At 48.4% G+C, this 26484-nt stretch overlaps 1 protein-coding gene across 6 annotated transcripts in view; it reads left to right on the top strand.

The window, feature by feature from the left end:
- The first annotated feature begins 501 nt into the window (after positions 1 to 501).
- Positions 502 to 26484, top strand: part of LOC144606192 (aldehyde dehydrogenase family 3 member A2-like) — a 42221-nt gene continuing 16238 nt past the window's right edge. For 2 of the 6 annotated variants that reach the window (XM_078422054.1, XM_078422060.1), the window contains exons 1-7: positions 540 to 829; positions 15317 to 15559; positions 16148 to 16379; positions 17951 to 18036; positions 22530 to 22738; positions 23317 to 23434; positions 25109 to 25250. In XM_078422054.1, coding sequence (XP_078278180.1) covers positions 15398 to 15559; positions 16148 to 16379; positions 17951 to 18036; positions 22530 to 22738; positions 23317 to 23434; positions 25109 to 25250 — 949 coding nt within the window. In that variant the 5' untranslated portion in view covers positions 540 to 829; positions 15317 to 15397. The other 4 variants (XM_078422055.1, XM_078422058.1, XM_078422056.1 and 1 more) reach the window with 4 other exon arrangements.

The raw sequence follows: 26484 nt of genomic DNA, 5'->3' as shown, positions 1-26484 counted from the left end.
GCCGGGAGTGGGAGCGGCGCCTGCAGCGCCACCTGAGGCCGGGAGTGGGAGTATCGTTTGCAGCGCCCCCCTGCGGCCGGGAGAGGGAGTGTCGCCTGCAGCGCCACCTGAGGCCGGGAGTGGGAGTATCGTTTGCAGCGCCCCCCTGCGGCCGGGAGAGGGAGTGTCGCCTGCAGCGCCACCTGAGGCCGGGAGTGGAGTATCGTCTGCAGCGCCATCTGAGGCCGGGAGAGGGAGTACCGTCCTACCAGCAGCGACGCCGCAGCGCAGCCCTGAGGCCGGGAGTGGGAGCGGCGCCTGCAGCGCCCCCCTGCGGCCGGGAGAGGGAGCGGCGCCTGCAGCGCCCCCGTGAGGCCGGGAGAGGGAGCGGCGCCTGTAGCACCACCTGAGGCCGGGAGTGGCGCCTGCAGCGCCCCCCTGAGGCCGAGAGTGGGAGTATCGCCTGCAGCGTCACCTGCGGCCGGGAGTGGGAGCGGCGCCTGCAGCGCCCCCCTGAGGCCGGGAGTGGGGGTATCGCTTGCAGGTTTGTGAACTTCCACTCGAAAGTTGCAGAGCTGGGTTTTGCAAACAGAGACGTCAGTGCGTTGGTGTGGGAGCGAGTGTTGACGGTAGTTAACGGACGTTTAATACGCGGAAAAGCAAAACGAAATACAGCGTTTTATTGAATTCCCGGTCGATTTGAAGAAGCGGTCCTGATGCAGGGTGTTGCCCGAGACGTCGGCTTTCACTTGCTGCTTAAGTTCTTCCAGTGAACTGTTGACGTGAAGAAGCGATTGGGCTCCAGAGCGACAGTGAATACAGAGCCGTGAGTTGGCGAAGCAACAAGCAGGTGCAAACCCGCAGTAACCGTGTAGAAAATAGGTTTCCACTAAGATTGTGCATGCATGCACACACTTTGGTCCACAATTTAAATAACAATGACCATGAAACAAAACCATAGAGGGGCTGAACAGAGTGAAGGGAGGATGTGTACTTGGACTGAGAATGATAGATTTACGGATGGCAATCTCAGAATTTGCCACCCGGCCGGGGATGGATACGTAGAGCGGTATCCAACCCTGGCAATGAAGGGTTATGCAGCCCGGGAGGATGCATAAAGGGGCACCCAGTCCCGCAATGTGGAGGGAGTGGGTTGCACTGAGGGGGCATCCAACTCATCGGATGGAAGGTTGCAGCAAGTCGAAGGTTGCACAGAGCGTCATCCATCCGAAGGAAGATACACATAGCAGCAAACTTGGGAGGATGAAGGATAATGCAGCCCGGGGGAGTGTGTAAGAAGGGACATGCATGCCCGGGGGAGGGTGCACAGTGGGTCTTGCAGTCCAGGGAGTGTGGGGACATGGAGCCCCTGGAGTGTGCACAGAGGGTCTTGCAGCCCGGGGAGTGTGGATTAATGTACATGCAGCCCGGGGAGTGTGCATGAATGTACATGCAGCCCGGGGAGTGTGCATGAATGTACATGCAGCCCGGGGAGGATGCATGAATGAACATGCAGCCCGGGGAGTGTACATGAATGTACATGCAGCCCGGGGAGGATGCATGAATGTACATGCAGCCCGGGGAGTGTGTGTGACTGGACATGCAGCCCGGGGAGTGTGCATGGATGTACATGCAGGCCAGGGAGTGTGCATGAATGTACATGCAGGCCGGGGAGTGTGCATGAATGTACATGCATCCCGGGGGTGTGTGCATAGAGCGGGCACCAGCCCTGGGAAGACGCGCGCGTTGGTGTGTGTGCGTGTATGTGTCATGGAGCCGCGGGACCGCGCACCAAGCGGGGATGCGCACCGGGAGCGCGCAGAGGAGAGACCCCGGAGAAGGCCCGGCCCGCGGCCTAACCGCGCTCCCCGTCGCTGCAGCCAGTGGTACGTCCCGGCCTGTCCGAGCTCAGCACCACCCCAACCCCCACCTCTGGACAGCTGCCCAGCGCCTGGTGCTGTCAGCACTGGTCTTCATGGTGGCATCAAGTGCTGGGGTCGGGCAGCATCTTCCTCAGGGATTCTTCCCATTCCTCTCTCCTCTTGACCAACGCCAGTTTAAACCGAGTTCATGGCCATCTACCTACCTGCACATGGTCTGTGTGGGGTAAAGGTACAGGGAAAGTCTTGCTTGCAGCAGCAGCAGCAGCAGCAGCACTCTGGGGTAACATGCATAAAAACATGCATTAATTCTGCAAGGCAGTGAAAAGAAAAAAAATTGCAGAAAACAAGATGTTAAATATACAATTAGCAAACAAGTCCGTGGTAGTGCAAGGGGTGGTGTATGGTGTTCCGTTGCCGAGGTAGGATTAGGGGTGTACATGTCAGTTCAATAGACAATAGGTGCAGGAGGAGGCCATTCGGCCCTTGGAGCCAGCACCGCCATTCAATGTGATCATGGCTGATCATTCTCAATCAGTACCCCGTTCCTGCCTTCTCCCCATACCCCCTGACTCCGCTATCCTTAAGAGCTCTAGCTCTCTCTTGAATGCATTCAGAGAATTGGCCTCCACTGCCTTCTGAGGCAGAGAATTCCACAGACCTGATCAAGACCTGACCTGACCTGACAAAACCCAATCTCGTTGTACCCCCTGTACAATGACAATAAAGATATATTGTATTGTAGGAAAGTAGCTGCTCCTGAACCTGGTGGTGTTGTGACTTCAGGGTTCTGCACCCAGGGGCCACCGAGAACAAAGTGGGACTGGGAGGGGGTGGATGGGTGGGGTGGGGGGACAAACAAGGGATGAGTACTTTCTGTAACTTGTGGCGTCTTTGTGGCGACTCTGTTGCATACTTTGTATGCAAAAAACAAAGAATTTCACTGTACAAGTGACAATAAAGTATCATCATCTCCTGCCCTGCTCTGAAGAAGGGTGTCGACCCGAAACGTCACCCATTCCTTCTCTCCTGAGATGCTGCCTGACCTGCTGAGTTACTCTAGCATTTTGTGAAATAAATACCTTCGATTTGTACCAGCATCTGCAGTTATTTTCTTACATTATCATCCTGCCCGGTGGTAGCAGCAAGAAGAGGTGGATGGTGAGAATCCTTGATGATTGAGGCCTATTTGAGGCAGCACCTGTTGGGTAGATGGTTTAGATGGTGGGGAGGGCTGCGCCCGTGATGGACCAGGCGGAGTCCACTACTCCCTGCAGCCTCTTGTATTCCTGTGTGTTGGAATTGCCGCACCAGGCGAAACATAGAAAATAGGTGCAGGAGTAGGCCATTCGGCCCCTCGAGCTAGCACCACCATTCAATATGATCATGGCTGATCATCCAAAATCAGTACCCCGATCCTCATATCCCATGATTCTATCAGCCCTTAGGGCTATATCTAATTCTCTCTTGAATACATCTAGTGAATTGACCTCCACTGCCTTCTGTGGAAGAGAATTCCACAGATTCACAACTCTCTGGGCAACCAGCCAGGATACATTCTATAGTGCATTGTTAGAATATTTGGAGACTTGCCAAATCTTTTTAAACTTTAAGTAACTGGAAGCGTTGGCATGCCTTCTTCATGATTAGATCTTTGTACTGGGTCCAGATTGAGTCATCCGCGATGTTAATGCCCAGAAATTTGAAGCAACTATCTCTCTCCACGGCCGTTCCACCAATGAAATCTGGCACATGATCTCCTGACTTTGTCGCACTCAGCTCCTTTTGTTTGTTGACCTGAGACGAAACTGTGAGGAAAGAACCCAATTCTTGATTTGTAATACTGAGAACTGCAATTTATATTGTCTGCTAAACTGTTGCCTCTCACTTCCCCAAAATTGTAATTGTCGTGGAGCGCCAGCCAATTCACCATCTCCTGTGTACTCATTCCCTGGATGAATTTGTTTGTCACACTGCTGAACAATTTCTTCATTCCCACTCGCTTTCTCCAGACCAAAGATACAACCAAGGGAACTCGCATGAGGATTCTTGTCTTTTGTGGGATATTCTTTGCTTTACACTAAGCCCACTAAAGCCCATTCCCTTAACTCTTCCTCCAGTGCATTGACCTTTCTGTTACTGCTGCTTCCTACACTCAAACAGAACTCAATGTTACTACTTTTTCTGCCAATTTCCATCTTGTTCTTACCACATAGTTCATCTCTAACCCTTTCCGTTCTGGATCTCTACATGTCCACCTGTTTAAGGTCATAAGTGATAGGAGTAGAACAAGGCTATTCTGCCCATTAAGCCTACTCCGCCATTCAATCATGGCTGATCTATCTCTCCTTCCTAATCCCATTCTCCTGCCTTCTCCCCATAACCTCTGAAACCTGTACTAATCAAGAATCTATCTATCTTGCCTTAATATATCTACTGACTTGGCCTCCATAGCCTTCTGTGGAAAAGAATTCCACAGATTCACCACCGCCATCACATCTAGACGTTCCTACTATAACTCCTGTAAGGACTCCTTTTGATCCTTTTGATGTTCTAAGTTCCTCTGCTTTCTTCTGGCATTTGTGTCAGTGGTGAGACTTCCCCCATAGGCATCTCTGAGATCTCTTTCATCCTGAACCATTGCTTTCCCTTAACCACAATTGACAGAGTCTTTAATTGAATCTTATCTATTTCTCACACCTTTGCTCTCACATCCTGACCTGGTCAAAGGAAGGATGGAGCTTCCCATCATCTTCCGCTCCATCAGCCATAACATTAAACAGAGCATTCTTTGCGTGATTCTCACCATTTCCATCAAGATTCCACCACCAGAAATATTTTGCCTTCTGCTCCGGCATATGCAGCGGTGGCGCAGCGGGAGAGCACCTGCCTTACAGCGCCAGAGATCCGGGTTCGATCCTGACTACGGGTGCAGACTGTACGGAGTTTGTATGTTCTCCCCGTGACCTGCATGGGTTTTCCCCGGCTGCTCTGGTTTGCTCCCGCATTCCAAAGATGTACAGGTTTTTAGGTTAATTGGCTTCGGTAAAGACTGTAAATTGTCCCTAGTGTGTAGGATAGTGCTAGTGTAGGGGGATTGCTGGTCGCTGCGTACTCGGTGGGCCAAAGGGCCTGTTTCTACCCTGTATCTCTAACATAAAAAGATGGTGCCTGACCTACTGAGTGTTTCCAGCATTTTTTATCATAGTTCAGATTATGGTGGCACAGTGGTGCAGCTGGTAGAGCTGCTGCCTCGGAATGCCAGACACCCGAGTTCAATCCTGACCTTGATTTGCACATTCTGTGACCGTGTGGGTTTTCTCCCGGTGCTCTGGTTTTCCTCCCACATCCCAAAGATGCAGGTTAATTGGCCACTGTAAATTGCCCTCGAGTGTGCAGGGAGTGGATGTGAAAGTGGGATAACATAGAACTAGTGTGACCTGGTGATCGATGGTCGCGCGGCCTATTTCCGTGCTGTATTATTAAAACTGAAACTGAATTATCAGCACCTGATTTTTGTTACATTTGCATTTAATTTTGAGAGGCTGTTGTTGCTTGGTTTGATTAGATAACTTGTCTGAACTAATCAATTGTAGATACTTGTGGACTCGATGATTTCCCGGAGATTGAAAAGATAACAAAAGGAATGGGATGGGTCACAAACGCAATTTGTCACAACTAGTCGGATAGGAGCAGAGGTTCGAACTTTATGTCGGGCAAAGCTACTTTAAATTTTTTATTTTTTAAAGCATATGTACAAATAATAATAAACGACAAACTGGTTATAGAGTTCTTACATAGCTTCAATTTAAAAATTTTAAAGAAAAAATAAAGATGAAAAGGGACTGAAAAAAAAAAAGACTATAAACTAATAGAGAGAAAGCAAAGAAAAAAGAGAATTACAAACATAAAAATTATGGGGATAGATCCGGGAGTTAGTGAGTATAGTTGTACATCCAACCCTAAACTCAAGTTTTAACTTTAGTTTTAAATTTTAGTTTTGTGACAAACCCATTTACATTTTTAAAAATTCAATAAATGGAGACCATATTTTAAAAAATAGATCTGGTTTGTCAATTAAGGCAAACCTTATTTTTTCCAAATGCAAGGTCTCGGTCATTTCCGTAATCCACATTTTAGTTGTGGGGGTTACTGGTTTTTTCCAAAATTTAAGTATTAATTTTTTCGCAGTTATTAAACTGTAGTCAAGAAAGCGTCTCTGACTTAACGTAAAGTTTGTAATGTGTTCTGATAATCCTAAAATTATTAATTTTGGATCTAAATCCAGTTGGTTATCAATAACTTTGGAAATTATTTTTTAAATATCGATCCAAAAATTTTGCATATTTGTACAAGTCACAAAAGTGTGAGTTAAATTGGCTTCTTGAAATTGACATTTATCACAAATAGGAGAGATACTTGGGAAGATCCTGTTTAATTTTGTCTTCGAATAATGTAGTCTGTGTAATATTTTAAATTGTATTAATGAGTGTTAATGAGTTAATGATTAATGAGTGGCAAAGCTAGTTTAAAGGTCAGGAGTTAGTTTGTTTCTCGGAGATCAGTCAGTGGAAGAGGAATTGACAAACGCTCTTGATTTGCTAAATTCCTGTTTCTGTCTGGGTTGGATATCATTCAAATGAAATAAATCAGCTCCAAACTGATGGTAATCTGGGATAACGTGGTCTCTCAGGATAATTACCAGTGGCCAGGTATTTACAAGTTCATAAATTATAGGCTGTTCAGCTCATCAAGTCTAATCCGCCATTCAATCATTGCTGATCTTCCTTTAGAGAGGAATGATACGGTTTTAATTTCATTTGGATACTAAGCTGCTTTTGCTGCTGTTTTCAACTGGATCTGGGAGTATACTGTATATATTGCATGTAGCTACAAAATGCTGGAGTAACTCAGCGGAACAGGCAGCATCTCTGGAGAGAAGGAATGGGTGACGCTTCTGTTCGAAACCCTTCTTCCTATGTGTGTCAGAGGTTAGATGGTCTTTTGGTATGTAGTCTATCGCTGGGATATTCAATGCGGTTTATAGTGTGGCAGGCAGTGCGTTTGCCTCTCAGCTCCACATACCCAGGTCTGGTCCTGACCGCCAGTGTTATCTGCTTGGCGTTCACACTTGACTGCCTGGATTTTTTTCTCCCACAGCTGTATGTTACTCCCTCGTGTAGGAGCATTGGAAGCAGTTAATGGATGCGTGAGAGAGAACAAGTTACAAGGAAATACTTTGGGAATAGGATTGATGCAGTGGCCTTGAGAGCCTTAAGGGCGTCACAGTGGTGCAGCGGTAGAGTTGCTGCCTTACAGCACCAGAGACCCAGGTTCGATCCTGACCACGGGTGCTGTCTGTTCGGAGTTTGTATGTTCTCCCTTTGACCTGCATGGGTTTTCTCCGGGTGCTCCGGTTTCCTCCCACACTCCAAAGACATGCAGGTTTGTAGGTTAACTGGCTTCAGTAATATTGTAAATCGTCCCTAGTGTGTGGGATAGTGCTAGTGTCCCTAGTGTGTGGGATAGTGCTGGTCGGAGCGGACTCGGTGGGCCGAAGGGCGCTGTATCTCTAAACTAAACTAAACTAAAGCTGGTCAGCTGGCGGCCATTTCTCCAGTAGGTTGGAGCCTTGAAGACTGGCTCTAGAGTGCTGTTCCCGGTGTGGCACGGACAAGTGTTCCACAGCCAGACGAGCCATCTTTCAAATGAGACATTAAACCCAGGCCCCATCATGCCAGTTAACGACATTGTTCCACATGCCCCATCCTTAACCAACATCTTTAAAAACTGAGCAAAACACAGAATGCTGGAGGAGCTCAGTGGTTCAGGCAGCATCTGTGGCGGGAAATAGACAGACTACGGATGCTATCTCGTGTAGTGGCATCAGAAGCAGTTAATGGACACGCGAGAGAGAATAAGTTACAGGGTAAATACTTTAGGAATACGATTGATGCCTGGAGAGGCTGTGTGTACTCCAATTGGCTGAATGGCATCCCTTGCAGAAGGAAAGTGTGAAATTGCTGAACAAATAACACTCTGAAGTTGGATGGGACATATTACTTCTCATCAAACACAATTCAAAACAGCACTAGCATTTATAATCGTGGATGTAACTTTTGTAAAGGCGATGTGATTCACAAGTGGAAGCAACTGTCTTCCGTAGCTTTCTGGGCTGCCCAAGACCCTGTACCCACTGGCCCTTTGGAGTGAACTTGCAGATCATTTGGGGATATGTATTAAATATTGGTCTTGGGAGCAGCAGCCACACCCTGTGGATAAATGGCACTCAGACTGAAATGATGCATCCGTTCCACACTTCTCGCTTTTACTTTTGTTTGTATAGTCCCACTGCCTGAGTCACAATGATGACTGTGCAGTGTTTTCCTCCTGCACTTTACCCTTCTTTTCAGAGAACACGAGAGGAAAGATGCAGCTCCACCATTTCCGTCAGATTGTGGTCGATTTTCCCCAACCACACCGTCCATCCCTTAATGTGCAGAAAATCGATTGATCTCGGCCTGGATCATAAATGATTGAAGACCCACAACTCTGGGATACAGCGTTAAAACAAATTACATTTCCGCCCCCACCCCCCTCACCTCTAAGTGTAGAAATTTCCACCCATCACCATCATAAACAGCTGATTAAGAATATCACCAGTTCTAGGATCCCGTGTCAATGGAAAGATCTTTTTTTAATCAAGAAAAGGGAGGATAATAAGACATTCACATGAAAGCTGCCTACTTATCTGTCATTTTTAACATTTGTTCATTATTGTCCTTTTGGTCTGATATATTTGATGATTTATATTATCACATGTTCTGGTATACTTTGATGATGCAAAGCATCTTCCAGGTAAGGGCTGAGATTGAGCATCGCTGCCACACAATCCTGTCCATATATCCCAGTCCCACCGAGACTCTGCTTCAGTTGCCATGGTGAACTTTCCTGAAGGATACAGCTTTTGTTTTAGAACACACAACAATTCAGCGCAGGAGCGGGCTCTTCGGCGCACAATGTCCGTGCCGAACACGATTCCAAGTTAAACCAATCTCCTCTCGCTTGCATTTGATCCAGACCCCTCCATTTCCGCATGTGCATATACTTGTCAAACTCCTCTTTAATGCCACTATCACATCTGCTTCCATCAACTCCCATTCAGCACATTCCAGGCACCCTTGATTCAGCGTAAAAAAGGCTTACCCCACACATCTCCTTCATTCTTTCAAAAGGCACAAAGTGCTGGAGCAACTCAGCAGATCAGACAGCATCTCTGGTGAACATGGGTAGATGAACATGGGTAGAGTTGTGGGTCTTCAATTATAAAAGACGAAATTGCTGAGCATTTGGATAGCAGTAACAGGATCGTTCCGAGTCAGCATGGATTTACGAAGGGGAAATCATGCTTGACAAATCTACTGGAATTTTTTGAGGATGTAACTAGGAAAATTGACAGGGGGAGTCAGTGGATGTGGTGTACCTCGACTTTCAGAAAGCCTTCGACAAGGTCCCACATAGGAGATTAGTGGGCAAAATTAGAGCACATGGTATTGGGGGTAGGGTACTGACATGGATAGAAAATTGGTTGACAGACAGAAAGCAAAGAGTGGGGATAAATGGGTCCCTTTCGGAATGGCAGGCAGTGACCAGTGGGGTACCGCAAGGTTCGGTGCTGGGACCCCAGCTATTTACGATATACATTAATGACTTAGATGAAGGGATTAAAAGTACCATTAGCAAATTTGCAGATGATACTAAGCTGGGGGGTAGTGTGAATTGTGAGGAAGATGCAATAAGGCTGCAGGGTGACTTGGACAGGTTGTGTGAGTGGGCGGATACATGGCAGATGCAGTTTAATGTAGATAAGTGTGAGGTTATTCACTTTGGAAGTAAGAATAGAAAGGCAGATTATTATCTGAATGGTGTCAAGTTAGGAAGAGGGGATGTTCAACGAGATCTGGGTGTCCTAGTGCATCAGTCATTGAAAGGAAGCATGCAGGTACAGCAGGCAGTGAAGAAAGCCAATGTTATGTTGGCCTTCATAACAAGAGGAGTTGAGTATAGGAGCAAAGAGGTCCTTCTACAGTTGTACCGGGCCCTGGTGAGACCGCACCTGGAGTACTGTGTGCAGTTTTGGTCTCCAAATTTGAGGAAGGATATTCTTGCTATTGAGGGCGTGCAGTGTAGGTTCACTAGGTTAATTCCCGGAATGGCGGGACTGTCGTATGTTGAAAGGCTGGAGCAATTAGGCTTGTATACACTGGAATTTAGAAGGATGAGGGGGGATCTTATTGAAACATATAAGATAATTAGGGGATTGGACACATTAGAGGCAGGAAACATGTTCCCAATGTTGGGGGAGTCCAGAACAAGGGGCCACAGTTTAAGAATAAGGGGTAGGCCATTTAGAACGGAGATGAGGAAGAACTTTTTCAGTCAGAGAGTGGTGAAGGTGTGGAATTCTCTGCCTCAGAAGGCAGTGGAGGCCAGTTCGTTGGATGCTTTCAAGAGAGAGCTGGATAGAGCTCTTAAGGATAGCGGAGTGAGGGGGTATGGGGAGAAGGCAGGAACGAGGTACTGATTGAGAGTGATCAGCCATGATCGCATTGAATGGCGGTGCTGGCTCGAAGGGCTGAATGGCCTACTCCTGCACCTATTGTCTATTGTCTATGACGTTTCGGGTTGGCACCCTTCTTCCCGACCCGAAACGTCACCCATCGTGCCTCCTGACCCGTTGAGTTACTCCAGCACTTTGTGCCCTTTTTGCAATCCAGCATCTGCAGTTCCTTGTATCTCCTTTAAACCTTCACCTTAATGCTGTGCCTTCTAGTCTTAGCCCATTCAACCCAGCAAAAAAGGTTCTGACTTTTCACCTTATCTACCCCTCTCATGATTGTATATGCTTCTATCATGTCATCCCCTCAGCCTTCTGCGATCCAGAAATAAAAACTTTACATCTTTTCTCATTGTTTTGGTTCTCGGATAACAGATTCATTAGCCCCATTAGTTTAGTTTAGAGATACAGCACAGAAACAGGCCCTTCGGCCCACTGAGTCTGCTCTGACCAGCGATCCCCACACACAAACACTATCCTACACATATTAGGGACAAGTTACACTTATACCAAGCCAATTAACCTACAGACCGGTACGTCTTTGGAATGTGGCAGGAAACTGAAGATCTCGGAGAAAACCCCTACGCAGGTCACAGGGAGAATGTACAAACTCCGTACAGACAGCGCCCGTAGTCGGGATTGAACCCGGGTCTCTGGCACTGCAAGTGCTGTAAGGCAGCAACGCTACCGCTGCGCCACCATGCTGCCCTTTGTTGTGAGATATGGACACGCACAATTGGAAATGTGTGCTGGGGCATATCTGTCAATTTCTGGCTGAAAAGTGAGCACAAGTGAGATTTTGATAACTTAGGATGGATGACTTTGCTCCAAGTGAGAAAGCAGAGAGGGACATTTCTCTCTCAGGTCAGAAAGCATCTGACCCATGGTCAGAGCAGGGAAAGTGTGAAAACAATTTTGTGTTAAGGTGTAGGAAGGTTGAGGGTGAGCTGGATAGGGCAATGAGAGTGCTCTGGTAGGACAAGGCCAGGTACCCAAGGCGTAAATGCGATCAAAGATCAAAGATAGACACAAGGTAACTCAGCCGATCAGGCAGCATCTCTGGAGAAAAAGGATGGGTGACGTTTCGTGTCGGGAAGAAAGGTTTTCAGAGGCACCACGGTGGCGCGGCGGTAGAGTTGCTGCCTTACAACACCAGAGACCCGGGTTCGATCCTGACTGCGGGTGCTGTCTGTACGGAGTTTGTACGTTCTTCCCGTGACCTGCGTAGGTTTTATCCGGGATCTCCTGTTTCCTCCCACACTCCAAAGACTTACTCCAAAGGTTTCCTCCCACACTCCAGGTCTTGCAACTGAGCACACAGGAGGTACAACGCGCGCTGCAAAGGGTCAACCCACGCAAGGCTGCAGGACCGGATGGAGTTCAAGGAAGGGTACTGAAGGACTGTGCTGAACAGCTGGCTGAGGTATTCACCAGGATCTTTAACCTGTCATTATCTCTGGCTACGGTCCCCAAGTGCCTGAAGTCGGCTATCATAGTTCCCGTGCCGAAAAAAGCAAAGATCTCCAACCTGAATGACTACCGCCCGGTTGCCCTAACGGCGATAGTCATGAAGTGCTTTGAGAGGCTGGTCCTCTCACACATCAAATCCAGCATCCCTGACTCACTGGACCCACATCAATTTGCATACAGGGCAAATAGATCCACAGAGGACGCCATCTCTCTGGCTCTTCACACTGTCCTGACTCACCTAGAGAAACAGGGCACGTACGTGAGGATGCTATTCATAGACTATAGCTCCGCCTTCAACACGGTCATCCCCACCAAGCTCATCACCAAACTCCACCAGCTAGGCCTCAGCTCGTCATTATGTGACTGGATCCTGGACTTCCTGCTGGAGCAACCGCAGGCAGTGAGAATGGGCCCGCACCTGTCCTCCACTATCACCCTGAGTACCGGCACACCACAGGGCTGTGTTCTGAGCCCCATGCTCTACTCCCTCTTCACACACGACTGTGTTCCTGCATTCGACACCAACACCATTGTCAAGTTTGCAGACGACACAACGGTGATCGGGCTTATCACCAACGGGGATGAAACAAACTATAGAGCGGAGGTGCAGAACCTGGCGGACTGGTGCCCGGAGAACAACCTGTCCCTAAATACCACCAAGACCAAGGAGCTGATCATCAACTTCCGTAGGTCACATAACGGGGAATATGCCCCGATCTCTATCAACGGGGACAGTGTGGAGAGAGTGTCCAGCTTCAAGTTTCTGGGCACTCACATTTCGGAGGACCTAACATGGTCCAATAACACTGCTGCGCTGGTCAAGAAGGCACAGCAAAGACTGTTCTACCTAAGAACACTGAAAAAGTCTGGTCTACCCCAACAGCTGCTGACGAACTTCTACCGCTGCACCATAGAGAGCATCCTAACGCATGGCATCCCTGTGTGGTACCTCAGCTGCACGGAGGCAGAAAGGAAAGCTCTACAGCGGGTAGTCCATAGAGCTCAGAGGGCCATCGGAACACAGCTACCAGACTTGGAGGGCATCTACAACACACGATGCCTCAGAAAAGCCACCAGCATCCACAAAGTCTCTTCACACCCCTGCAACAGTCTGTTCAAACTCCTTCCATCGGGCAGACGATACAAGGCCTTCTACGCCCGCACCTCCAGACACAGGAACAGCTTCATCCCCAGGGCCATAGCTGCTATGAACCGGTCCTGCTGAGCCGGATGGTCACAACGCATCGATCAACTTGCACTTTACCCTGTCTAAAACTGTTACAATTGTTTCGTTGGGCTGCTGTTGTCTAAATTACTTAAATTATTGCATCGTATGGGAGGCGCATTCCCAATCTCGTTGTACCCCTGGGTACAATGACAATAAAGATATATTATATTGTATTGTATTGTATTACAGGTTTGTAGGTTAATTGGCTTGGTATAATTGTAAATTGCCCCTAGCGTGTGTGGAACGGTGGGCCGAAGGTCCTGTTTCCGCGCTGTATCTCTAAACTAAACTAAGCTAGATGCTATCTGACCCACTGAGTTGCTCCAGCATTTGCAGCCCCTTGTGTCCATAGCCCAGCTTAAAAAGAGGAAAGTAGTGGAAAATTGGAAGGTGGGGATACAACTTAATTTGTTGAGATATCTTCAATGCCACCTATTTAAAGCATATTAAGTCATTCACATTAAGTGGAATTCATGTATCCCATGTGGTCAGTCCACAGGAAATGATCGGTGGAATAGAGAAATGGGGAATAGATCGGGTAGACGCACAGTCCTTTGCCCAGAGTAAGTGAAGGGAGGACATAGGTTTAAGGTGAAGGGAAAAAGATTTCATATGAATCTGAGGGGTAATTTTGCACACAAAGGGTAATGGGTGTAAGGAACAAGCTGCCGGAGGAGAAGTTGAGGCAGGGATTATCTCAACGTTTAAGAAACAGTTAGACAGGTACATGGATAGGACAAGTTTGGAGGGATATGGGCCAAACGCGGGCAGGTGTGACTGGTGTAACTGGGACATGTTGGCTGGTGCGGGCAAGTTGGGCCAAAGGGCCTGTTTCCACGTTGACTTTATAGGAAAGTTTGTCAGAGTGATTACGAGATTATGAGAGGTGTGTTGTCGGAGGAAAGGTCAGATTTGCACAAGTGTGCATGCCAGGACCAATGTATCAGCAACAGAACCTGAACTCCCCTTTGAGCTTTGTATTCTGTCAGGTTGGTTTATTGTGATAAAGATTACCAGCTGAAATATAGATGATCCATTGCTAACTGCCTATGTTACAGTTTTTATTTTGTGATAATCATTTTCTTGGATAAGGTGCTGCTTTATTGTTTGATAACATAATCCAGCATACCCGTGAGCTTCAACCTGGTCTTTTCTTCATGCGTAGGAACGTAATTGATAGAACCACTGCCCCACTGCTACAGAGACTTGGATTTGATCCTTACCTTTTGTGTTGTCTGTGACACATTTTCTCTGTGACCGCGTGGGTTTCCTCCCGTATACCAAAGACATGCAGATTTGTGGATTAATTGGGCGTCTGTAAATTGTCCTGAGTGTGTATGATGTGGATGAGAAAGTGGGATGATGTAGATCTAGTGAGTATAAGAAAATAACTGCAGATGCTGGTACAAATCGAAGGTATTTATTCACAAAATGCTGGAGTAACTCAGCGGGTCAGGCAGCATCTCGGGAGAGAAGGAATGGGGACGTTTCGGGTCGACACCCTTCTTCAGACTGATGTCAGGGGGGCGGGACAAAGGAAGGATATAGGTGGAGACAGGAAGATAGAGGGAGATCTGGGAAGGGGGAGGGGAAGAGAGGGACAGAAGAACTGTCTAAAGTTGGAGAAGTCGATGTTCATACCACCTTTTGATGCTAGAGTAACTCAAGCTGCCCAGGCGAAATGTGAGGTGCTGTTCCTCCAATTTCCGGTGGGCCTCACTATGGCACTGGAGGAGGCCCATGACAGAAAGGTCAGACTGGGAGTTGGAGGGGGAGTTGAAGTGTTCGGCCACCGGGGGACCCGTTTGGCCAACGCGGACCGAGCGCAGGAGAAAACGTGATCGATGGTTGGCGTGGACTGGGTGGAGCGAAGGGCCTGTTACCCTGCTGTATCTCCAAACTAAATAATAAAATAGATCTGCAGTAGACCTTTCGGTCCCTCAAGCCTGTGCCATCGTTAATCAAGATCATGGCTGATCATCTATCTTTCCATCATTTTCACCGGCTTTCACAAAATCCTTTGATTCCCTCAAAATCTATCCATTTCTGATTTGAATGAATTCAGTGAATTTGGATTTGTATTTTGCTTCAGACTCCAGCATTTGTGCCTCCATTCTAACACAGGACCTGTTCTCTGTTCAGATATTATCCAGGCCTTGCCCCGTGTCTGTGGAGCCACTGAGGAGACATCTTGCTGTTGTTCTGTGTGAGCTGAGGCCCACCATGGAGGAAATACAGACCGTGGTGGCTGGTGCTCGAGCCGCCTATAACCTGGGCAAAACCCACCCACTGGAATTCCGCGTGCAGCAGCTGAAGGCCATGGAAAGGATGCTGACGGAGAAGAAGGATCTAATCTTGGAGGCGCTGCAAAAGGACCTGCACAAGGTTGGAAATAAAGTTCTCCATACGCGATCCTCATCGTGCTGAGGGGTGTCTGTACCTTCAGTAGGATGACGATCTCATTCAGAAGCGAGAGGGGATTGATTTATTCTCATTCTCTGCCTTTTCCTGCCATGTTGCACCTCCACGCCCATCCCTTGAATGTCAACACTGTAAACCCTCGTTTTAACGGACCTCTTTATGACGGATTTGAGCTGTCGACACCATCCCTCCTGGCACGCGCCGAATCCCCGGCCGCTTGTAACCCCGGCTACCCCCGCAACGCGCCCCACTCTCGCCGCCTCCCCAGCTTGCTGCCCCGTCTGTCCCCCACACCACCCTCGGCTTCCATGACAGGTCTTCTGCCACCACCACCGGCCCACACAACCTCGCCTGCCATCGCCTCCACTACCGCCGACCCTCACCTGCAGCAAACCTTCACGAGACCCTGCCCTCCCCTGCTTTTTTCCAAAGTGGGAGATGCCTGATACCCGAGAAAGTTCCCTGCCCCCCCCCCCCTCCCGTCCCGACCAAAAGAAGGGAAAAAGAATAGATTATTTTAAGAAAAGCCTTCCCTCCTGTCTGAATTTGTAGAATGCATTTGCGGTGGAAATTTATGAAATGGTGGGTGTTCTGAATGAAATAACCATGGCCATAAACAAGCTGCCCGAGTGGGTGAAGCCAGAGCATGTGTCGAAGAGCATGATGACCATGATGGACACCGTGTACATCCACCGCCAGCCTCTTGGTGTGGTTCTTATCATTGGGGCTTGGAACTACCCATTGGCGCTGGTGCTGCAGCCGTTAGTTGGGGCCATCGCCGCAGGTATGTTCCCCGTTTATTTACTCACCCGTGACATTGCCCTCGATGAGGAGTGAAGTGTCTTCTCTGCCCTGCCCGGGGTTTCAGTCTTTGCCTCCGTAGAAATTCTACAGTTGTGTCAGTCCTTGCTCCAGGAGGTGACGTTCCGTGTTGGGACCAGGGTGCACTGGGTGCTCCAGAGACCAACGTCCTGGGCTCCCTGGTGGGAGGGGAGTGGGCTGTGGGCCGTTCCATCCACGCGTGGAGCTGCTATCCCCTGGGAATGCCGACTCACTCACCTGCACTCATCCGGGATCTGGGAAATCCGACCAGGAACCTGGATGGAGATCAGGGGTAGGAACCGTGGCAGATCCCCGAGGATACACCTTCCCCTCCCGAACCCCAGTGTCATGTCCGCGCTCCTACAGTGGCGCAGAGGTTGAGCAGAGAGACATCCTTGTCAGCCTCAGTACACTGTGGACACGTCTATTTCACCAAGAGAGTCAAACCAGAGGATGTCAATTCAAAATAAATGATTAATGTTAATAAATGTTATGCTCAAACTCCCAGACAGATCAGGAGAGAAATATATTGAGGTTTATTCAGAATGTTTACCGTGGAAGAGTTTAGATATCACTAGATAGATACTTGAAGTTAGAGACATCACTAGGATGAGTTTTGAAGAGCCAACAGCCATTTCTCATCCGTGAGCCTTCTTCAGCTTTTGTGGACCTGGTGACTTCAGCTGGAAGCTCCATGGCTCGTGGTTCCCTGGCTCAGTCTGATTCTGTTCCGCATGGTTATCAGCTGAACCGGGTCAGGACAGAGCTTGGTAAATGAGCGGGAGGGCAAGGACGAGGGGATTGTCTTTGGTGGGTCGGAGGGAGAAAGGAATGGAAACTCGTGTTCATTGTGTGGAGGGAAACGAGACAGGTGAAGGAGGTTCCTAATGGAGGTTTAGAGACACAGCATGGAAATAAACCCTTTAGCCCACCATGCTCACACCAATCGTCGATAATGCCTTGTCATCCCACTTTCTCATCCACATTCTACACACTTGAGGCAGTTTTACAGCGTCCAATTAACCCACAAACCCACACTTTGTTGGGACGTCAGAGGAACCCGATGCACCTGGTGGATAAAAAGTGGTCACAAGGTGAACGTGCAAACTCCAGATACATAAATCCCGAGATCAGGATGAAACCTGGTTCTCAGGTGCTGTGAGGTAGTGGCTCTACCAGCCACGTTACTGTGCTGCCCTGGTCGTTAGAATGGGGGCAGAGGTTTTCCCGTTTGTTGTGTGGATTAAAGCTAGACCCAAATACAAGACTGTCCCTGAAAACTCCATTGGGGAATTGAGGAGAAGTGCAGAGAGTGGTGGGAATGTGGAGTTCCCCAATGCTGGGAGTGTTGGGGTGGATGGAAGTGGTGCCTTAAGCAGCATCTTGGGGACAGCAGCTGGAGGAGGCAAAGGAAGGACGTGTGGGAGGGGGCTTGGGTGGAGCAGCAACGCCAGCATGGCCCAGTGGGGCCGAATGGCCAGATCTGCTGCCGTAAACCCCGTGTAATACTCGGTGTTCCATTCCCGTTCCCAGGAAACGCGGCGGTGGTGAAGCCATCGGAAGTGAGTGGGAACACGGCACAGGTCCTGGCCCAGCTCCTCCCTCAGTACCTGGACAAGGTGAGTGTGGCCGGGCCGGGGCACCGCACTGTTGATGGCACGGTGGCGCAGCGGTAGAGTTGCGGTCTTAAAGAGCCAGAGACCTGTGCTCGATCCTGACTGTGTGCTGGCTGTATGGAGTTTGTACGCCTTCTCCGGGACCTGCGTGGGTTTTCTGAGATCTTCCCACACTCGAAAGTCTTACAGGTTTGTAGGTTAATTGGCTTGGTATAAGTGTAAATTGTCCCTAGTGTGTGTAGGTTAGTGTTAGTGTGTGGGAATCGCTGGTCATTGTGGACTCGGTGGGCCAAAGGGCCTGTTTCCGCGCTGTATCTCTAAACTAAACCAAGAATATGGGTTAGGCCATTTAGGACTGAGATGAGGAAACATTTTTTTACCCAGAGAGTTGTGAATCTATGGAATTCTGCCACAGAAGGCAGTAGATGCCAATTCACTGAATGTTTTCAAGAGAGAATTAGATTTAGCTCTTAGGGCTTAAGGAATCAAGGAATATGTGGGAAAAAGTAGGAACGGGGTACTGAATTTGGATGATCAGCCATGATCGTGCTGGCTCGAAGAGCCGAATGGCCTACTCCTGCACCTATTTCTCTATGTTTCTAAACTAAACTTGGATCGTTTTCTCCGCAACGATAGTGTTAAAGTGCAGGGGGTCACTGGTCAGTGCGGACTTGGTGGGCCGAAGGGCCTGTTTCCGCGCTGTATCTCTAAACTAAACTAAAGAAAACGAAATAGTTGCTTCAGCCCACCGAGTCCACGTCGACCTTCAATTGCCCATTCACACTAGTTCTGTGTTATTCCACTTTTGCATACACTCCCGACATACTGCGCGGATTTTACAGAGGCCAAGTTAACCGACAAACTCCATTGAGGTGTGGGAGGAAACTGGAGCACCCGAAGGAAACCCAAGCGGTCAGCGGGAGAACGCACAAACTCCACACAGACAGCATCTGCCGTCAGGATTGAATTTGGGTCTCTGGTGCTGTGGGGCGGCAACTCTCCAGTTGTGCCACTGTGCTATCCTCTTGTGATGCAGAAGGAAATAATCCAAGTTGGTAAGACTGGGAAAGCCAGATGTGCCTGAACAGATTCAGGGCTGAGTTATGCATCCCGCCACAGCCTTTGCTCAGGACTGAAGGGACTGCTCTTGAAAGCTATCATGCCCCCACCTTTGAGCCTCTGAGTATTTACTACAGAGGCCTGATCAGATATCCGAGGACATTGTGGGAAATTAGAGAGGAAATTGCAGGAGCCCTGGTTGAAATTTACAAGTCGTCATTAAATACAGGAGAGACTGGATGGTGGCAAATTGTTGCACCTCTTTTCAAGAAGGGCTGCAGGGAAATTGCTGGGAACTATAGGCCGGTGAGCTTAACATCTGTAGTTGGTAAGTTACTGGAGAGTATTCCGAGGGATAGGTTATACAGGCATTTGGATGGGCAAGGGCTGATTAGGGATAGTCAGCATGGTTTTGTACGGGGGAGGTCATGTCTCACAAATCTGATTGCTTTTTTTGAAGACGTGACCAAAAAGGTCGATGAGGGCAGAGCTGTAGATGTTGTGTACATGGACTTCAGTAAGTCATTCAACAAGGTTCCGCATAGTAGGCTGCTGTGGAAGGTTAGATCGCATGGGATCCAAGGGGAGATAGCTGAATGGATAACAAATTGGCTCCATGGAAGGAGGCAGAGGGTGATGATGGAAGGTTGCTTCTCAGATTGGAGACCTGTGACTAGTGGTGTGCCTCAGGGTTCGGTGTTGGGCCCGTAACTGTTTGTCATCTACATCAATGATTTGGATGAGAACATACAGGGCAAGATTAGCAAGTTTGTTGATGATACAAAAGTTAATGGTTTTGCAGATAATGAAGATGGTTGTGAACAATTGCAGCAGGATCTGGATCGATTGGCCAGGTGGGTGGAGGAATGGTTGATGGAATTTAATGCAGAGAAGTGCGAGGTGTTGCATTTTGGGACGTCTAACAAGGGCAGGACCTACACAGTAAATGGTAGGCCTCTGGGTAGTGTAGAGCAGAGGGATCTAGGAGTACAGGTGTATCGTTCCTTGAAGGTCTAGTCGCAGGTAGATAAGGTGGTCAAAAATGCTTTTGGCCTTCATCAAGGTATTGAGTATAGATGTTGGGAGGTCATGTTACAGTTGTATAAGCCATTGGTGAGACCGCATTTAGAATATTGTTTCAGTCTTGGCACCATGTTATAATAAAGATATTGTCAAGCTTGAAAGGGTTCAGAAAAGATTTACGAGGATGTTGTGAGCGAAAGGGAGAGGTTGAGTAGGCTGGGTCTCTATTCCATGGTGCGCAGGAGGATGAGGGGGGATCTTATAGAATTGTACAAAATCGGGTAGATACACAGAGTCTCTTGCCCAGAGTAGGGGAATCAAGGACCAGAGGACATAGGTTCAAGGTGAAGGGGAAAAGATTTAATGGGAATCGGAGGGGTAACCTTTTCGCACAAAGGCTGGTGGGTGTATGGAAACAAGGTGGTTGAGGCTGGGACTATCCCATCGTTTAAGAAACAATTAGACAGGTACATGGATAGGACAGGGTTGGAGGGATATGGACCAAGCGCAAGCAAGTTGGACTAGTGTAGATGGGACATTCTTGGCCGGTGTGGGCAAGTTGGGCCAAAGGGCCTGTTTCCTCACTGTATTACTCTGACTCTATGACTAGTAGAAATGTCCAAGACGTGTTTTACGTGTGTCCATCACTGCACAATTCAACTGCAAGGGATTGCGTAGAATTACTAGCTACTGTTTTAAGTCATTTTGCTGTTCTTAAAAGTGACTGTACCATAGCTGCATTCACTTAGCTCATCTCTGCTGTGAATGGAAAATAACGCAATCATTTTGTGCATCGACTTTACCATGCACTGATTTCATTTCTTTTCCAGTTGCCGACAACTGTTTCAGTTTGCAACCAATCCCACATTGTCCCATTGAACCATTTCTTTAACTGATAGCCCCAATAAACTTTACCCATCAAAATATTTTCCTGTCCTATTCCGGCACTCGTTGTGGACCCTTGGGCTTTTACCCTTGTTCCATTTCCATGCTTTATCCTGGGATGTGGTCAGAGATGGCAAAGTTGGCATTTACTACCCATCCCTGACTATCCCGAGTGGGCAAAAGGACCTTGATACATTGAACAGCCCGCTCAAGGCAGTGAGAGGAAAATAAGGCGCGGTCAATAATATCAGGTAACTGGGCTTTCTGGTTTGGCTCCAAACTATCTAGATCAATAACCTACAACATTAACACCATTTTTCTCTCTCCACAGAGAAGCGGGTAGTTCCAGCATTCTCTTTCATTTCACTTTCCTACGTCTCACAGCTCATAACTCATAAGTGATAGGAGTAGAATTAGGCCATTCGGCCCATCAAGTCTACTCCACCATTCAATCATGGCCGATCTCTCCCTCCAAACCCCTTTCTCCTGCCTTCTCCCCATACATCCCTGCCCTCATTCTCCTTCTCGGTCCACCTCCACCAGACAGGTCGGCTGCAGTTACCAAGCTTTCATTGCCCTCCCTCGGCACCAGTTGTAACATTCACTCTTTTGTGTCTTCACCCCTCCCCATCACACATTCCCTCCCGCTTCTCTACAACCTGCATGTCCCCTAACCTCTTCCTCCTGATGATGAACAAGTCATCAACTTGAAATGTTGGACTGAAGAATGGTCCCCACCCAAATTACTGCCATGACCATTCCATCTTCACAGATGCTGCCTAACCCGCTGAGTTCCTCCGGCACTTTGTGCTCGGCTCAAGATTCCAGCATCTGCATTCTCTTGTACCTCTGACCTAAAGTGTTAATTCTGTTTCTTTTTGATTACCCCTTCCTTTAATTACGTGTTGTTCCACATTACAATCTTTCCGTTTCTCAGATCGGTCGGTCACAAACACACCAAATGGAGCTCTGTATCTTCATCTGTTTCCTCGGCCACATTATCTTGATTAGAAGATGCCCTTCAGGACCAGCCTGTTGGTTTTCGTTAAACGATGAAAGAATGGGTCGACTGGGCTTGTATTCACTGGAATTTAGAAGGATGAGAGGGGATCTTATTGAAACATATAACATTCTTAAGGGATCGGACAGGTTAGATGCAGGAAAAATGTTCCCCATGTTGGGGGAATCCAGAACCAGGGGTCACAGTTTAAGAATAAGGGGATTTATAATAAGAAGAATAAGGGGATAAATAAGGCCATTTAGGACTGAGATGTGGACATTTTTTTCACCCAGAAAGTTGTGAATCTGTGGAATTCTCTGCCACAGAAGGCAGTGGATGCCAATTCACTGAATGTTTTCAAGAGAGAGTTAGATAGAGGCTCTTAGGGCTTAAGGAATCTAGGGATATGGGGAAAAAGTAGGAACGGGGTACTAATTTTGGATGAACAACCATGATCATATTGGATGCCGAATGTCCTGCTCCCGCACCTATTTTCTATGTTCCTGACTGAGTGTCCTCTTTCTTCAAGGAGCTCTACCCCGTCGTCATTGGAGGAGAGAAGGAGGCCACGGAGCTACTGAGTATTCGGTTCGACCACATCCTGTTCACGGGCAGCACTGCCGTTGGCAGGATCGTCATGGAGGCTGCCGCCAAGCACCTGACGCCAGTCACTCTGGAGCTCGGCGGCAAGAGTCCGTGCTTCGTCGACACGGACTGCGATCTGGACGTTGCCTGCAGGTTGGTCTCTGGTCACGAGGGGGGTAGAAGATATCACACTTGTGTCACCATAGAAGCAGCCCTGCATAGATAAAATGCAGCAGCTGAGACGAGACTGCAGAGAACGTCTTATACATTCCCACGAAGGCTACACAGCCGGGCATGGGTACAGCATGGGAACGAAGGATACTGACCCATTCTGAACGGTTAACTTCCACGCATGTGTGTCAGCATCATACTTGCATGTGTGCTGGCCGGGAGCATCACGGGTGCACACGTGTGCGTGGTATGTTGGGAACAACGGGATGATGGTGACACGGGACTTGCGCGGGGCTCAGCCGGGACACAGCCGGCGAGGCTGCTGCCATTTTATACAAGTCACGTTGATGTACCAAGTTTGAAATTAAATTACTGTTAGATCACTTATTCTGTTGTTGTTGCTGTTCCGGGCAATACATAACAGATACGTTATGGAGGGGTGAACAGTCTCAGAGCAGAGCAGAGGGTGAATTCAGAGCAGAGGGTGAATTCAGAGCAGAGGGTGAATTTTGTGGCATCACGTTTTGGCCGCCTGTGAACAACTGGTTTGTCCTTTCCAGACGTATCGCGTGGGGCCGATACACCAACTGTGGCCAAACCTGCATCTCCCCCGACTACATCCTGTGCAATAAAAACATCCAAGACGATGTGGTGAAGAAGATCGCCACCGCTATTACAGTGAGTGCAAAGAGAAGGTCAGTCGACATCTGAAAGAGGAAAGTGCCACCAGGGCGTTGCGTGTCCTACAGGACGTGTGAGTTTGGTGATGGGACATGAATGGGTTCTCGTGGCTCCGTCCCCAGTTCCCCCATCCACCTTTTCATTCTGTTCATTCTCGGAGGGTGGGAGTGTTGGTGAGCTCAGCGCTCTTGCACGCACACACTCACTTTGTGGTGAGGAGATGCTGGGGTTTACTCCCTCTCCTCTGAATCAGTCTGAAGAAGGGTCTCGACCCGAAACGTCACCCATTCATTCTCTCCAGAGATGCTGCCTGACCCGCTGAGTTACTCCAGTATTTTGTGTGTCTTGCTCCGGAGCCAGTGGCTGCCCATTGATATGGCCGTGCAACTTGCGAGTCAATTTCAGTGGTGGTGGAAGTGCTGATGTACATCTATATACTAAAACTCTTGTTTGTTTGTTCCTGAACTACAGCCAAAACCGTACACGATCGCGCGGCAATTTTAGGTCCACCTTAATCACCGTCGTCCCTTTGGTGCTCATTGAAATTGGTGTTATATTTTAAAGTTATTCACATTTTAATGTTTAAATCTATGTCCTTGTGAGGGATGGAGGGATGGAGGGAGAGAGTGGGGGAGGAGGGAGGATAAGGGGGGGGGTTGAGGGAGATGGGGGGGGAGGGGAAGAGGGAGGGGGAGGGTGCTGCACTAATGCGGGAGTGGTTTGGGCCCAACGGGTCCACTTGGTCTAGTTACTGTTAAAACACAAAGTATGTGCTGTAACACCAGGATAAGTGCCCAACCAAGAAAACTAAGCCCAATGCCAAACTAGTATCTAAACTATCGACACACACTTCGGCTGTATGACAATAACTAACTTCATGTTCAGTAATAAGCTATCTACATGTTAACAAACACACAAACTAAATAATTAATCAAGTATCCCAATGCCATTGCCACATGAGAATCTAAAACGCCTTTACATAATGGCACTGGAGTCGCATATAAGCCCATGAGAATGGCAGGTTTTAAAATGGACCTCGGATTCACAAACCACTGAGAGCCATTTTTATGCCTGATAATCCCAACAATCTTCCTGATCAAAATATCTTCCTGGGTATCACAAAATGCTGCAGTAACTTAGCAGGTCAGGCAGCATCGCTGGAAAGAAGGAATGGGTGACGTTTCGGGACAAGGCCCTTCTTCAGACTGATTCTTCAGATTGACGTCAGTCTGAAGAAGGGTCTCGACCTGAAACGTCACCCATTCCTTCTCTCCAGAGATGCTGCCTGACCTGCTGAGTTACTCCAGCATTTTGTGCCTACCTTCGATTTGTACCAGCATCTGCAGTTATTTTCCTACACAAAATAATTTCCTGAACCAATTTGGCTCTGGTGGGGCCTTAGGCTTTTATCCTGGTTCCTTCTGCACGTTTGATCTGGGATGTATCCGTGGAATGCAAGTTCCATGAGAATGTCAAGGTGTGCAATGCTCGTGTTATCTCCCATTTAACATAGCAGTTGTGGTGATGGGGGTATGGTTTGTCGATACCCCTTCCTGGCCTCCTGTGGACAGCTCCCTTTGCATTAGAGTGATACTGCTTCCTCAAGACAAGTCCTGGCATGGGATTCCCATTGAAGTGTTGTCTTCATCTCCTTGTTTCATTCTGTTCCAGGAATTTTACGGATCCGATCCCCAGAAATCTCCGGACTACGGGAGAATTGTCAACCAGCGACATTTTCAGAGAATTATGTCTTTGCTGGAGGGGGTGAATGTGGTGTATGGCGGTAAAAACGACGAAGGGGATCTCTACATAGGTACGTGTAGCATCTGTGGGCGGTCATACAACCATTGTCGTAGAGTCATGTAGCACATAAACAGGCCCTTCAGCCTAACTTGCCCATGCCGTCCAACATGCCCCTTCTACACTAGTCCTACCTGCCACGTTTGGCCCGTATCCCTCTAAACCTTTCCTAGCCACGTACCTGTCCAAATGTCCTTTAAATGTTGTTATAGTACCTGCCTCAACTACCTCTTCTGGCAGCTCGTTCCATAAACCCCAAACCCTCTGTGTGGAAAAAGTTGCCTCTCGGGTTCCAATTAAAGTTTTCCCATCTCACCTTAAACCTATGTCCCTTGGTTCTTGATTCCCCTACTCTTGGTAAAGGTTTCTGTGTATTTACCTTATTTATTCCCCTCGTGATCTTGTACACCTCTATAAGATCACCCCTCATCCTCCAAGGAACAAGCTCCCAGCCTGCCCAACCTTTTCTCGCAGCACAGGCTCACGAGTCCTGGCACCTTCCTTGCAGTATTCCCTGCACTCGTTCCAACTTAAGAACATCCTTCCCACAGCAAGGTGACCATAACTGAACACAATACTCCAAATGCGGCCTCACCAACATCTTGATAGTACTGCGCTCCACCCTGTCACAGACAGTGCACCACAAGGAACAAAGTACCAGTGGGATGATGTGTGATATCTGTTCAAGTGGATCTCAGTTTAGTTCACACTCTGACCAGCGAGGTGGAGCTGAGGTCACAGTCCTGCTGTGGAACGGAACCATAAATAATTCCTGCTGTTTAACTTCCCTTGTTTCATTACGTTCTCTGCCTCTTCCATCAGAAGTAGCTTTCCCTGCTCATAGAAGGCCCTGTCTCTTCCCCTCTCTGGAGAGAGACTGTCCCTGAGAGTCTTTCACTGTCCTCTAACCCCCTGAGCTGCAACACTAGAAGGACTGGGAGAGGGGAAGGAGGGAGAGAAGGGGATACAGAGAAAGGGAGAGATGGTGAGAGAGGGGACAGGGAGGGAGAGAGAAAAGGTGAATTGGTGAGGGAGAGAGAGGAGAGAAGGGGAGGGGGAAAGGGGAAAGGGGGAGAGCGCAATCATGGTGAGAGGGAGGGGGAGAGAGAAAGAGTGGGAGAGAGAGGAGATGGTAGGGGATGGAGAGGGGGAAAGGAGAAGGAGGGTGTCAGAGAGAATGGGGTTAGGAGGGAGAGATAGATCAGCCATGATTGAATGACGGGAGTAGACTTCATGGGCCGAATGGC

The sequence above is a fragment of the Rhinoraja longicauda genome, chromosome 26, assembly GCF_053455715.1.
Source record: "Rhinoraja longicauda isolate Sanriku21f chromosome 26, sRhiLon1.1, whole genome shotgun sequence".
Classification (NCBI taxonomy): domain Eukaryota; kingdom Metazoa; phylum Chordata; class Chondrichthyes; order Rajiformes; family Arhynchobatidae; genus Rhinoraja; species Rhinoraja longicauda.
The sequence above is the reverse complement of the archived record's forward strand: the minus strand, read 5'-3'. Positions and strand labels throughout refer to the sequence as shown.